This window comes from Canis lupus, chromosome 24 (assembly GCF_011100685.1).
Source record: "Canis lupus familiaris isolate Mischka breed German Shepherd chromosome 24, alternate assembly UU_Cfam_GSD_1.0, whole genome shotgun sequence".
In the NCBI taxonomy this organism is placed as follows: Eukaryota; Metazoa; Chordata; class Mammalia; order Carnivora; family Canidae; genus Canis; species Canis lupus.
Window position 1 is genome coordinate 27,599,673 of NC_049245.1, and position 13,685 is coordinate 27,613,357.

At 49.3% G+C, this 13,685-nt stretch overlaps 1 protein-coding gene across 1 annotated transcript; it reads left to right on the forward strand.

Moving 5' to 3' along the window:
• The first annotated feature begins 1,175 nt into the window (after positions 1-1,175).
• On the forward strand, positions 1,176-8,435 carry ADIG (adipogenin). Its single transcript, XM_038572309.1, has 3 exons — positions 1,176-1,373; positions 5,275-5,407; positions 7,142-8,435. Exons 1-2 carry the CDS (start codon positions 1,247-1,249, stop codon positions 5,367-5,369), a joined length of 222 nt encoding a protein of 73 aa, XP_038428237.1. The 5' UTR covers positions 1,176-1,246; the 3' UTR covers positions 5,370-5,407; positions 7,142-8,435.
• The last annotated feature ends 5,250 nt before the right edge of the window (positions 8,436-13,685 follow it).

Below are 13,685 nucleotides of genomic sequence, written 5' to 3' on the forward strand. Positions count from 1 at the left end.
TGTCCTAAGCCTCATCTGGAGGTTCTGACTCAGGAGAACAGGGGGAAGTGTCAGAATTGGGGTATTTCATAGACACTTGCTTATAATGATTGAGTTAGCTGATCCAAGACCCTCCTGGATGGAACGCAGTGCTTCTGCCTCCCTCCCTTCCACAAGCAGCAGCCATTCTCCCCGTGAACTTCCTGCCCCTATCAGGCTGCCGGTCTGGCCATAGTGTCCCTCCGGCTCAGGAATGTTCGGGCCCTGGAGGTCCAGAGCCTCCTTCCTGCCACAGGCTGGCATGGCACATGGAGGTGTACTAACTACTACATGAATGGACGAATGACAGTTGAGGTGGGAAGAGACAAGAATGGCATTTGAGAGTATTCTCTCCACTTGGGAGACGAAGGAACAAGGGTAACAACTTAGAATCCCCTCACTGAAAACTCTAATGAAGTGTAAAGTTTCCAAATTAAGTAGTCATTTATTGAGGGCCTAATGTGTGTTAGAAAGTTTTTAAATGGCAGCCCAGTGACCTAGGCTGGCCCAGCAGACTTGTTTTGTTTAGCCAACAGTGTTTCAATGCTTGATGCAACATTTTTATATTGGGAGGTTTCACATAAAAGTGCAGATTTGGGGGGCTCTTTTGGGAAGAGAGATGTGGCAATACTGGGCCTGCCTTTTTTTTGGGGGGGGGGGCCTGCCTTTCTGACGCAACATTTACTGCCTGAAGCTGTGAAGCTGCCTGCTTTCGATGCACCACACTCCATCCGGTACACCACAGGCCCTGCCACTGCCACAAAGTACAGATGTGGTCAGGACAGGCCCCCCCACCCCCGCTGGCTCCTGAAAGAATCTGTGACCTCAAATACTTGAGCAGCCATCTGGGGGCGATGTTTATCCCATTATTTATTCTGACTTTCAGCAGCTTGCTGAGGTAAGAATCATTTCCCTCTTAAAGAGGATACAAGGAGGTATCCCATGAACCCATAGCATCTTAGCAGGGATTCAAACCCAGGCATGCCTGCCTGGAAGCCTAGGCTTTTTTTCTTGAGCAAACTCTCACTGCCACTAGCTCCCACCCATTAGTCCAAAAGTACTTGTCCAAAACAGCTCTCCCTTTGCCTGAAGGACACTGTGACTTCCTTGTTACATCACTCTCTCAATCATAATTGGGCTAAGAGCAGAGTGTGGCCCGGCCCACTAGGTCCCCAGGGCAGCCCTGCCAGCCCAGCCCAGGAAGGCCTGGCTTGGCCACGTACACACCATGAAGTACCCCCTGGTGCCACTGGTGAACGACCTCACGTTTTCTTTCCTGGTGTTCTGGCTCTGCCTGCCAGTGGGTCTGCTGTTGGTCTTGTTGATCATCTGGCTACGCTTCTTACTTAGCCAAGGTGAGTTGCCCATGCTGGGCCCTAATCCTGAAGCTGGGCAGGGGGTTCCCGAAACTGGGCAGGGGGTCCCCTGAAGCAACTGCAAAGAGAAGTTTTCTTCATGTACTTTAACCACTGGCTGAGACAAGCAGTCTCCAGTAGGAGCAAAGGATTAGTTGAGTGAGGCTAAGAGTGAGCGCCGGAGTTTGGGAAGCAGTGTGTGTGTGTGTGCTCACACCTCTGTCCCCTCAGGGCCACTGCTAGCACAGAAGGTCTTTGGTACAAATCACAAAGAGGTGGCCCCTGCCCACAGATGAATTCGTAAAAGGGGCCCTTTCCTATGAACGTAGCCAGGGCACAAGGCTGGGGGAGCAAGGCGTGGGCTGGATTTCAGCCTCTCCCAGTCACCCTGCTGGGTAGTTCTGTGCAGTAAACAACTTACACAATGGGATATGGCAGCCCTAGGCATTTATCAGGTGCTAGGAGACCATTTCCGCTGCTTTCTGCCCAGACTATACATCAGGGAGGCATCTGGGTTGCAAGATCACAGAGGCTGACCCTTGTCCTGAGCTCAGCATGTGGCCCAGAGGCACAGGAGGCAGGGAGGAGCTGGCCAAGAGGAAAGCTGAGGGCCTGTGGCGGGGATGACCTGCTCCTCAGATATCCTGTCCCCCTGGGTGCTCGCCTCACCATAGGGCCTCTCCCTGGGGATCGCTTGACCTTCCACCTCCTTCCTTCCACCTCCTGCTCCTCAGTTCCAAGACTTTTGCCCAGCTAGGCAGGGAAGTTGCTGGGGTACCACCAGCTCTGGTCAGATGGCATTGAGACAGGCTAAGCAGTTCATCCCCAGAACTGCCCCACGTTCTCAAATGTGGGCGCTGGTAATGGTGTGATTATTGGGAGTTCCTGGGGAGACCTTCCAGAAAATGCCTGTTTAAAGTATCTCACATTCCCAGGGTGGGTTGCAGCCCTCCCCAAGGGGCATAACTCACAATGGGCTGGTGGCTCGTGACTGGCAGGAGAGCCCTTGTCTGTGTAGCGGCTCTAAAGCCATCTCTGGAGTCTAGCACCTGGGCCCAGATTTTAGCCTCGCCCCTTAATAGTTCAGAATGATTGCTAACGTTTTCTCAACACGGTACTAAAGGTGGTGCTAAAGACTGATGTGCATAATCTCATTTAATCCTCAGAATAACCCTGCGAAGTAATCCTTATTGTACGATTGAGGAAACCGAGGCTCGGGGAGAGAAGCCATGTGCCCACGTCACACACCTGTGAAGTACTTAAGAGTGCCGCTTACCTGGTGTCAGTCACATCCTGGCTCTGCCTCCTACCAGCTCTGTGACTTTGGGCAAGTCCTCTCTGAGCCTTGGGTTTCTCATCTACAGGATGGAGATAATACTGGTTCCTACCCCTTGTGGAGAGATACGTGTGAAGGGCAGGGCACTCAGTGTGTGTACACACGTGGCACCTACTAGATGCTTATAGGCTGATGAATAATCCAGTCCGTGTTGGTTTTGTCAAGGTAGGAGGAAGGGTAGGCATGGCTTCAGATGGCTTCTCTGGAAGCGAGGAGATGCCTCACCTAAGGTCTAAGGCACTCCTCTCCAGCAATTCATTCTCCTTGAAGGCCTCGCTCTAAAGCCATCCACAGCCTGCCCCGCCCTGCCCTTTTCTCAGACTTTCTCCCACATCCCATGTGGCCCTGTGCAATAAGGCATTGGTTATTTGCCAGGACCAGAAACTGTCCTTAAAGTGAGATGAGCAGTCCTCCCTCAGCGGCCCAGCCCAGTCTTCTTGGAGCTCTTAGTATTATCTCACCGGTAGTGTCCTGGTGCCGGGGGTGGGGCCTGCCAGGGTTCGGGGGAGCTGGTTCTCAGGACACCCTGACCTGTAGTTTTCTAGTCCGCTGTGGACCTTATTGGAATCAATTTGGCCAGGAATCCAGTGTGAAAAGCAGATAGGACTAGCCCTGATCCTCCCTACCTACCCTGCCTGGCCTGGCTCAGCAGGGCAGTTCCAGGGCCCAGGAGGCAGCTGGTTTGAGCAGGGAAGACCATGTGGCCCAGGAGGATGTGCTTTCTTAAGTAGACACGGGAGCAAGGGGAGGAGAAGGGAGCTGCCTGGCAAGCTTGACACTCAGGCAAGAGAAGGTCGTGGGCAGGTGAGCCCTGGGGACACTAATCCTGGACAACACTAACCCATGACATGAGGAGAGAGGATGCAGTCACAAGTGCCCTTCAAGGAGAAGATACTCTGCTGAGGACATATCTTTTGTGATTGGAAAGGAATTTGCAGAGAGAAGAAGAGAAACCTCCGGAGATGGATTTAGGGCCGATACATGCCTTTTGAGGGTCCTGCCCACCTTGTGATGGTCCTTGGAGTGAAGTGTTATAAATTCAAAGCTACCTTTGAATCCCCTGACTTGAAACAAGTGTACCCAGTGGAATTGCAGGGAACTGGCACTGGGGATGCTGATCGGAGTCCAGCACCACCACTTCCTGCCTGTGAGCCTGGACATTCTACCTTTCTGAGCCTTCCTCATCCGTAAACACAACACTAGTCATTGCCTTCAAGAAATTGTTAACAGGATCAAATGAGAACATGCACATAAAACTCTTAGCACAGAGCATATGTGCAAACAACAATCACGATCTGTAGTGATGAGTGGTCCCTTCAATCACACTGCTTTGTAAAGCATCCTCACTGCCAACTTTGATGAATGCCTGTTGTACGTGTTCTGCTTCAGTCAAACCCTCATCGTAGAAGAGGCCGAAATATGCCCATTTTACAGCTGAGGAAATGGAGCCCACCTTTTCTGTCTCCTGCTCTTGGTGTGCCAGCCGAGGGCTCTCTTCAGCCTCCATTACTTTTCTGCCACCAGTGAGACACCTGAAGAATATAGTAAGAAGGAGAGTCCCCCCTCAGCCTCTCCTCCTCCTTCACCTTGCCTTCCCCAGATAAATCACATTAGCAGGCTCATGCACCTACCTAATAACACATGCAGGTTTTCCAGAAAAGTGGGGGGGGGGGGTAGTTTTTACTTGTTTTGCAAAAAAAAGGAGAATTTCTCTGAAACTTGCTTGTGATGTATCATAGACATCCTGCAAGTTGAAAGCTACAGGTCTCATGTGGTTGTTTTAACAGCTTCTGACATGCCACTGGATGGATGGGCCAGCTCTTTATGCAGTGGGCATGTGCCACACTTCCATCGCCCAGACCGCTCATGTTGGACACACACACACACACACACACACACACACACACACACACGCGGTTTCCAGGTGTTTTATTGCTTGTGTGTGTTTCCCCACAAAACAGTGCTGCAGTGGAAATCATTGTTAATGATATTTGTTAATAAATGGATTGGTGGGTGAACAGATGGATGGGCCAATGGTTGGATTTGTGTCTCCTCAGTGCCTGCTCTTGGACTACACTCAATACAGGTAGGTCATTTGCTCACCTCTAGGGCCTGTCTCTATATGATAGGTGGGGATGGTCACTTTCTGAGTCATAGGACAAACGTTTTTGGTCTCTGGTCACCTTCGAGGTCCTAAAGTCTTTTTTTTTTCATCTTTTATTTTAAAATTTTTTTACTTCAATTAATTAACATATAATGTATTATTGGTTTCAGAGGTCGAGGTCAGTGATTCATCAGTCTTATATAACACCCAGTGCTCATTACATCACGTGTCGTCCTTAATGTCTATTACCCTGTTACCACATCCACCACCCCTCTCCCCTACAGGGCGGGCCCTGAAGTCTTCCTGAGATCTCAGGGCTGTCCCATGTCATGATTCTGCCTTGGTCTCTTGGTCTCAGATATAGCTGCAGGAATGGCCAGGCTTGGTAGGGGGCTCCTTTTGGGTGAGGGGTAGGAGACAGGATATGACCACCCAAAACGCCTTGTTTTGTACCTCCACAGATTCAGAGGAAAATGACTCAGATTTATGCTTTGACTGGGAGCCCTGGAGCAAAGGCCCAGCACAGTTTTGCTGGGAGGGGACATTCCATAGCTAAGAGGAGGAGAGACCCTGCTGGTGAGCCTCTTCAGCCAGGTGAGACCCTTTTGGGGGGGCGGGGGTGGGGAGCAGGAGGGGAAGCCTCAGTTCCTACCCAAAGCCTGGGTGGCTGCCATGTTGGAGGTCTGCTGTTTGAGAATACTCTGCTTCATTCTGTCGGAAACCTGTTTTCACCATGTTGGAGAACCAGCCTCCTCTGCCATGAAGAGTTCCTTTACAAAGGTCCCCTACCCTTTACCTATGTGACCTCACCTCCCACCACTCTCTTTAGGGTCTTTGCACTGGCTGCTCCCTCTGCCTGGAGCTTTTCACCCCACGTCCACTTGGCGCACTCCCTCACCTCAAATGTCCCCCTTACATTTCTGCCCTAGCACTCACCACCTCCTGACATTTCTGATAATTGTTGCTCTAAATCCAAAGTGCTTGATGGGCAGCCCTGGTGGTGCAGTGGTTTAGCGCCACCTTCAGCCCAGGGTGTGGTCCTGGAGACCCAGGATCGAGTCCCACATCAGGCTCCCTGCATGGAGCCTGCTTCTCCCTCTGCCTGTATCTCTGCCTCTCTCTCTCTGTCTCTCATGGATAAATAAATAAAATCTTAAAAATAAATAAGTAAATCCAAAGCATCCCAGCACTCCTGACACACATGGCGGGGGGGGCAACAGCTATTTGTAGAAGGAATGACATGATGCCAGTGATGACAATTGCTGATGGTCATTGGACACTTAACAGGCACCAGGGCCTGTGCTGAGCACTTCCCTTTCACAAGCTCATTTATCAGATCCTACGAAGATGGTATTATTCTTACCTCCATTTTGCAAATAAGAACTCTGAGTGGCAGTGCAGTAAGTAATTTGCCCAAAGTAACAGGGCTCTGGTGGCACCCACTGAACAGCTGCAAAGACTCATCCATTCCCCTGGAGTTAAATGTCATCCTTGTGCCAAAGACCCCCACACTCTAATTGTCCTTCTCAACTCTATTATCTCTTTATACCTTTTCATGGCCGGAACGGGAGTCTTGATTCCCTTGGCTATCCAACAGTGCAAAACACAGAACGTGATCTCCTGCCAGCTTCTTTCCATCTCCATGAATAGCACCTCCATTGATTGCCTTCATTGCTTGAGTCATAAATGTGGAGGTCAACCTTCATACCGTTCTTTTCTTCCCAGCCCACATCCAGTCCATCAATAAGTCTTAAACTCTGTCCCTCGTGCACCCACTTTTCTCTGTCCCCTTGGTTCCATGGCTTGCCCTATTCCAAAGTCTGCTGATGCCAGATGTCACTAACCCCCTTCTTCCCCTTGTGGTCACAATGTGGAGCCCCTGCATGCATGGGGTGAGAAGCAGGGGCACTCACTTAACCTCAGTTACACTGATTCTTAACCCTTCTGGGGCATGGGGTTGACAGTTGAGGGTACTTTTCCTGGAAAAACACACACTGTCCTTACACTCAGAGTTCTGTGTTCAGGGCCAGCTTCATGAGTGGTAACCTGTGCAGTGCCATGAGGTCCTATGTTCTCAAGAGCCCCATGCTTGCTTTGATATTCAGCTGTCACTTGTCTTAAAATTTTTAATTTTTGAGTACGGGGCCCCGCGCATTCATTTTTTAATGGGCCCACAGATTATGTAGCCTGTTCTGTTTATGTACAATTAGTGGGGTAAGAAATGGAGACTAATGAACTCTGTCCAGAATCCTGTCCCATTTATATAGACCCCTTCCCACCCCATCACGCATCTTCCTCTCTCACCTTTCATTCCATTATCATCCCTAGACTCAACCTGCCATGCTTTTCCAGCCTGGTTTTCCTGGAGTCAGCTGGGTGGTTGCAGTAACCAAGGTGGATGGAAGAGACTCACCGGTGAGGGAAGAAGAAGACCCTGGCAAGTGAGGTGCTTCCCTAGGGCCCCTGACTCATCTCCACCAGTGGACTCAGGAAAGCCTCCAGAGGACCCTGCTCTTCTCCCGCTACAGAAGACCTCCCAGGGTCCTTGGGGAGGAACCCAGGCCTGTGAAGATGATATAAGCAGGGACACAGGGAGAAGGTGGCCAACTGAACTCAGAGGAAATCCTAGGACAGGGCTGGGCTGGAAGGTGTGGGTCCATATTAAAGGAACGAGGGGGTTCCTGTGCTCAGGAGACCCCTGACAAACCTGCTGGGCCTGGCCACATCCATTCACTTAGCAAGCTGTGGGGCCTGGGCCCAACCCCTGGCACTGACTCCAACTATTGCTGACCATCTTTGGGAATGCCTGACTCCCATCTGTTTAAAGGGCTGGGGATCCTGCCTTCAGCTCCCACTCTCTGATTTCATACTCCCTGATACACCTTTAGGTTGACTTTAATAACAAATACTCATTTTATAAATATCTACAGAGTGGCTATCATAGGCCTAGTTATGATAAAAAAAAATAGCTCACATTTTATGAGCGCTTGCTATGTACCAGGTACTCTTCATGTGCTTTACACAGGGGTTTAACCCTCGCAAGAATTCTGAGGTAGGGCCTTTGGCTATCCCTGTCTCAGAGATGGGGAAGATGAGGCACAGAAGGCCAAGTAACTGGCTTGGAGCTACACGGTGGAGGTGGGGTTTAAGCCGAGGCCCTGACTCTGCTGTGCCAGCTCTTCTCTAGGGAGAGGTGTGGGGGAGATGCAGGGGAGGCAATCCCCTGTCCTTACACCCTCACTGGTACCCCAGAGTTGACAGCAGAAGGGGCCAGGCCTTCCCAGTGTCCCCTCCTCTGCCACCCCACATCCCACCGGTCACCACAAGCCTCTTCAATTATCCAGAGCAAAGAGAAAGGAACCTGAATTATTAGCTCGTCTGGAGCTCAGTCTCCCAGCTCTGCTTTTTCTGCCCTGTCAGAACCATCCATCCAAAGCGCGCATCGGAACATGAACAACATGAACATGCCCTTCCCCCTGCTAAAAGCCCCCTATGGCTCCCTATTGTCCTAGAGCTGAAGTAGAGTACAGAGCTGCCCTTTGGGAGATGGGCCACACCCAATTTGCTGGACCAGGTTTCTGTTCTTACTGACAAGGCTGCCGTGAACACCCTTGAACTTTTATCTTCGTGTACAAGTGTGTTTCTATCTAGAGGGTCAATTCCAGGAGGAGAAATTTTTGAATTTAACATCTCTGCATTCACATTTTGAAGATGTTGCTGGATCACCCACCATATGGTAACACGGAGGGTGTACATTAGGTGCCTGCCCCCCCGGGCCTTTGCCCTACTGTACATGTCCCTCCCAGTGCGTGCGTGCACACACGCTCTCTCTCTCACATATTCACCCCCACACACACCGCCCCACCCCTTCCTGCACACACGCCTTGTTCTAGCTGAGGAGATTTTGGCAACCTGCGTTTTCCTGGGATGTTTCCTGGCATTGAATAAATACTTTTTGGTAACGGACATCCCCTCTCAGACTTTGGCAATTTCTCTAACTTCCCAGTTCTGTAGAGTCTCATGCACTGCTTGATCGCCTCTGCCCCATCTGCTGGGAGGGGTGCTGGAGGTCAGCTTCCGTGCTGACCTAGAAAAGCCAGGGGAGACACCAAGCTTCACCCTCCTGCCCCCAGCCACTCTGGGGGAGCCAGGGGAGCCTCCTGCAGGAAGATCAGACCCTGAGGAAGAATGGGCACTGCCTGGCACTGCAGGGAGGGCATCTGGACAGGTGCCTGGGAGCACCTGCAGCAGAAGGCAAGGGAGACAGCTGCCTGGGGCTCCTGGCAGGTGAGCAGCTCTGCATGGCAGTTGGTGGGAACTGTGGGGAGATGCCCTCCCTGCTCTGGGTGGGAGGCTGATACCCAGGGCCTCTGAGGGATATGGATTAAGGCCCCCTTTTAACATTTTGTTCTATAAGGCAGGTTGTGTGTGTGTGTGTGTGTGTGTGTGAGTGTGGTAAACACAGCCTGTGATCTTCTAGTACTGAGCTCCCCAAGAGACATCATCCCTATTACAGCAGCCGTGGCTGAGTGCCTGCTGCTGTGCACCTGCCCCAGTGCCAAGCACTTCCCATGACTTGTCTTATTTGATCTTCACAACAACCCCATGAGGTGGGTCATCATTCCATAGTCAGATGTGGAAATGGAGGCTCATAGAGGTTAAGTAATTGACCCAAAGTCACACAGCCTGGAAATGGCTCATTTTTCTGACTGCTAACTGAGAGGTATTTCTCAAGATCCATGTCCTGGATGATGCAGCTGAAGGTGGTGTTGTTGATGTTCATAAGAAACACGAGTAAACTCAAATCAGTGAGTGGACAATGTCTCTCTCTTTGGACCTCTTGTCATGACACAACTCCCAGGCGTGCCCTTATTTTCCACCTCTAACCAGAGGCTCTAGAACCTGAGTGCAAGCCCCTCCCTCCCCACCCCCAGCAGCCTCAGTGTCGTCCTTGGCAAAGTGAGGCCAATCCTCCCTGTATTAGTTTCATGTGGCTGCCACAACAGAGCATCACGAACTGGATGGCTTAGAACAACAGAAATTTATTGCTCCACTGCCTGGAGGCCAGGAGTCCAGAAGGCACTGGCAGGATGTGCCCCCTCTGAACCTGTGGGAATGATCCAGCTTCTAGCAGCTCCAGATGTTCCTTGGCCTCTGGCTGTGTCCCTCCAGCCCTGCCTCCCTCTTCATACAGCTTTCTCCCTGCGTGTCTTCCCATTGTCTTCCCTCCGTGTATGTCTGTCTCTCTGTCCAAATTGCCCCTGTCTATAGGGACATCTCATTTGTGAGGGCCCACTCTTATGACTGCATTTTAACTTGATTACCTCTGTCGATACCCTATTTCCAGAAAAGTTCGTATTCTGAGATCCTGGGGGTTAGGACTTTCATGTATATGTTTTAACGGCACACAATAATTTCTAGCACCCTCTTCTGTGAGGATTGAATGTGGCCATGCATGTGGAGCTTTCAGCACAGTGCCTGGCTGACACTTTATAAATGTTCCATAACCTGCTGCCAGAAGAAAAAAGTTGAGCACCTGGAAATAAGGTGCTTGGTGTACATCATGCACCCAGGCACAATTTGGGTCCTTGACTTGTTTTATCCCCCTGAATCCTCACAGCCGCCCCTGGAGACAAGCATGATTTTCATTTAAATGATGTGGAAGCTGTGACTCAGAGAAGTTAAAGCACTTACCTGAAGTCAGACAGCCTAAGTGGCAGAGCTGAGGATCAACCCCAGGCCTGTGTGGCTCCATCTACCACAGTGGGTGGGACACCTGTTTGGAGGGGAGCAGGAGATGCTCAGAGGGGGAGAAAGGCAGGGAGGAAATGCACACAGGGCACAAAGCCCTGGGAAGCTTTCTGGGTCTGAGGGGTGGGAACACCTCTCAACAATAGTGAGTGGGTGGGCTGGATCACAGGCTCCCCCGGGAGGTGCTGGCAGGCTGCCAGGATCTAAGTCATTCCACTGTCACCTATCCACCTGACAGATACCCCAGCGCTGGGACCAGGCCCAGCTGGGGCTGAGGAATGTTGCCCAGAGTGCGGAGCGCTGCCCTACTCTGAGTACACGTGGCTCTCCAGGAAGTTGAGAGGTGGTACTTCCTTAAAGAAGCTTGAAAGTGCAGCTTCTCCAGATGCAGGATACCCTCTCCTCCTCCCCGCTTTCTTTCCAGGGTTTCCTACTCCTAAGTGAGATGACAACAAGTTAGATTTTTTTGTTACAAATCAGAAGTTCATTTATTCAGGTATTAACTTGTTTACTCATTCCAAGCATTTATTTACTCCTCCACTCATTTGTTTTTCTACCCATCCACCTTATGGTTCACTGATTTATTCATGCACTCATTCATGCTCTAATATATTCATATACACACCCCATATGTGCTGTTTTCCCTTCCTCTGAATGCAGAGAGTATTAGGGAGTATTAGGGACCCAAAGGTTTATTTGGGGTTCAGGATTCAGGACTTTTTTTTTTTTAAGATTTTATTTATTTATTTATTCATGAGAGACACACACACAGAGAGAGAGAGAGGCAGAGACAGGCAGAGGGAGAAGCAGGCTCCATGCAGGGAGCCCGACGTGGGACTCAATCCGGGATCCTGGGATCATGCCCTCGGCAGAAGGCAGGCACTAAACCTCTGAGCCACCCTCGTGTCTCAGGATTCAGGACCTTAAGCTACAAAATCTCAGCTGGGTCCTTGTGACTGTTTGGTCACCTCGGTTGAGAACTATGTCACCCCTCTTTCCTAGTCAGCATGCCTCTGACAGCCAGACTAGAATTTTTAAAAAGCCATTTCTCCCCAACTATAATTATGGCATGTTATAGTGTTATTATAGAAATTCAGACAGTATAGACGTGTATATGCCTATTCTCCAGAATGTACTACTGTTAACATTTAAGAATGTTACACATTCCTTGGTATATATATACATATACAAACCTCTGTGTGTTTGCTTCTACACAAATAGGATCATGCGGCCCATGTGCTTCTAGGCTTCCTTTTATACTTTAATTAATGTTATGGACAACTTTATAGGTGAGTAATATCAAAATTAACTCATTTATAATAGCTCCCCAGAATCCAACCGTATGGCTGTCCTTTGTCCTTTGGCTCATTTGAACTGGTCCCTGGCTAATGGACATTTAGATTTGTGTGGGTAAAACTCATTCCTGGAAGTATAACTGTAGGTTTCAAAGAAACAGTTAGAATCTTAATGGATCCTGCCCAATTGCCCTCCAAAGATTTCTAGCTCAGAACACACCTACGGCCAGGGAGCCCCATTGCCTTACTCATTTCACCCCATGACCCAGAGACTGATGTGGAGAGCAGATTTAGGGAATAGGGGATCCTAGTCCTAGGATAACGGAGCCCACAGAACTCCTTGGTGTGAGAACAACTTCTAGGCTCAGGGAGAAGAGGGGGAGCTCAGGGAGCTCATTTCATTCATACAGTGTATTCACTGAGCTCCTGTGAGTTGGGTGCTGTGTCCCATCCCAGGCAAAAATCACTCAGGACCTCAGGACATGTGCTCTTTTTGAGAGACAGTTGTAAAAAGCCAGAGACATATCTATCATTTATCTATCTATCTATCCATCCATCCATCCATGCACCTATCTACCTACCTACCTATTAGGGCTGTTCTCCTTCCCTCCCTTTCCCTCTCCTCCCTTCATCTCTTTGTTCCTTGTGATCCTGAGGCTTTTAGCACTGAATTCACTATAAGACAGCCTCATCCCCTCAGCCATGCTCAATATTTATCAATCAATGAACAAAGGAATTGTGTTGCCTTCCCTTTATTATTTAAAACAAAACAGAAACAACATCCTTACTTCCAGCAGTTTTTCAAACTCCAGAGTTCTGTACATATTTTATTTGAATTTGATCGTTATTATATTTTTGAGTATTTTTAATACTTTAATTTTTTTATTTTTTAAAAAATATGTTATTTATTTATTCATGAGAGACACAGAAAGAGAGGCAGAGACATAGGCAGAGGGAGAAGCAGGCTCCCTGTGGGGGAGCCAGAAGTGGGACTTGATCCCAGGATCCCGGGATCACGCCCTGAGCTGAAGGCAGATGATCAACCACTGAGCCACCCAGGCGCCCCTATATTTTTTGAGTATTGAGACACTAGTAAGATGTCACACACACTCAAGTGTGTTATATCCCCAACATTTTTGTCCATCAAAATTATATAGACGCATGCTTTAAATTGAACTTATATAATGAGTTTATAATAGTATAATTTTCTCTCTTTTCTTTATTTCTAATTATAGCCTCACTGGGTGGGCTCGAGTTTGGTTTTATATATTGACCTTCTTGACTGGACAACTTCGTTCTTTTTAGTCTATGCTAATTGTATCTTGTTTTTAGCTCAGCTTTCTTACAAGTACAGTTGAGCACTTTTCACATGCTGAGTGTCTGATAGATCACAGAGGCAGAAAGACCATTTTGAGTCTAGGGCAACACTCAGGTCCCGTTAACACAGTGGGTTAAGCAACTCAGCCAGTTGCACGCAGATAACTTGTGGAAAAAGTCAGTTTTACAAAGTCTGCCTGAACTCATGCTTTGCTCATGTGTAGCTCTGAGGTCTCTGTCATGGGTTAATGTCACCTATCTCTCCAGATATCCTGTTTCTTCAAGGCCCCAGGTACACGCCCCTGTTTGTGAACCCAAGCACCAAAAGATCACCCGAACACGGTTTCAAAGCATCAGTGGTGGAAGGTCAGTCTAAATCTCAAAGTCTAGCTTCCCTGCTTACCAGCTGTGTGGGGCTCCAGGGAAGTTACTTAAACTCTCTGAGCCTCAGCTTCCTTTTCTGCAAGATGGATGCAGCAACAGTTCCTGCCTTCTCTGCTATGAGGATG

Coding starts and splice junctions, on each gene's coding strand:
- ADIG (XM_038572309.1), top strand. CDS start 1,247: ATGAAGTACCCCCTGGTGCCACTGGTGAACGACCTCACGTTTTCTTTC. Junction 1,374..5,274: donor ACGCTTCTTACTTAGCCAAG/GTGAGTTGCCCA, acceptor GTACCTCCACAG/ATTCAGAGGAAAATGACTCA.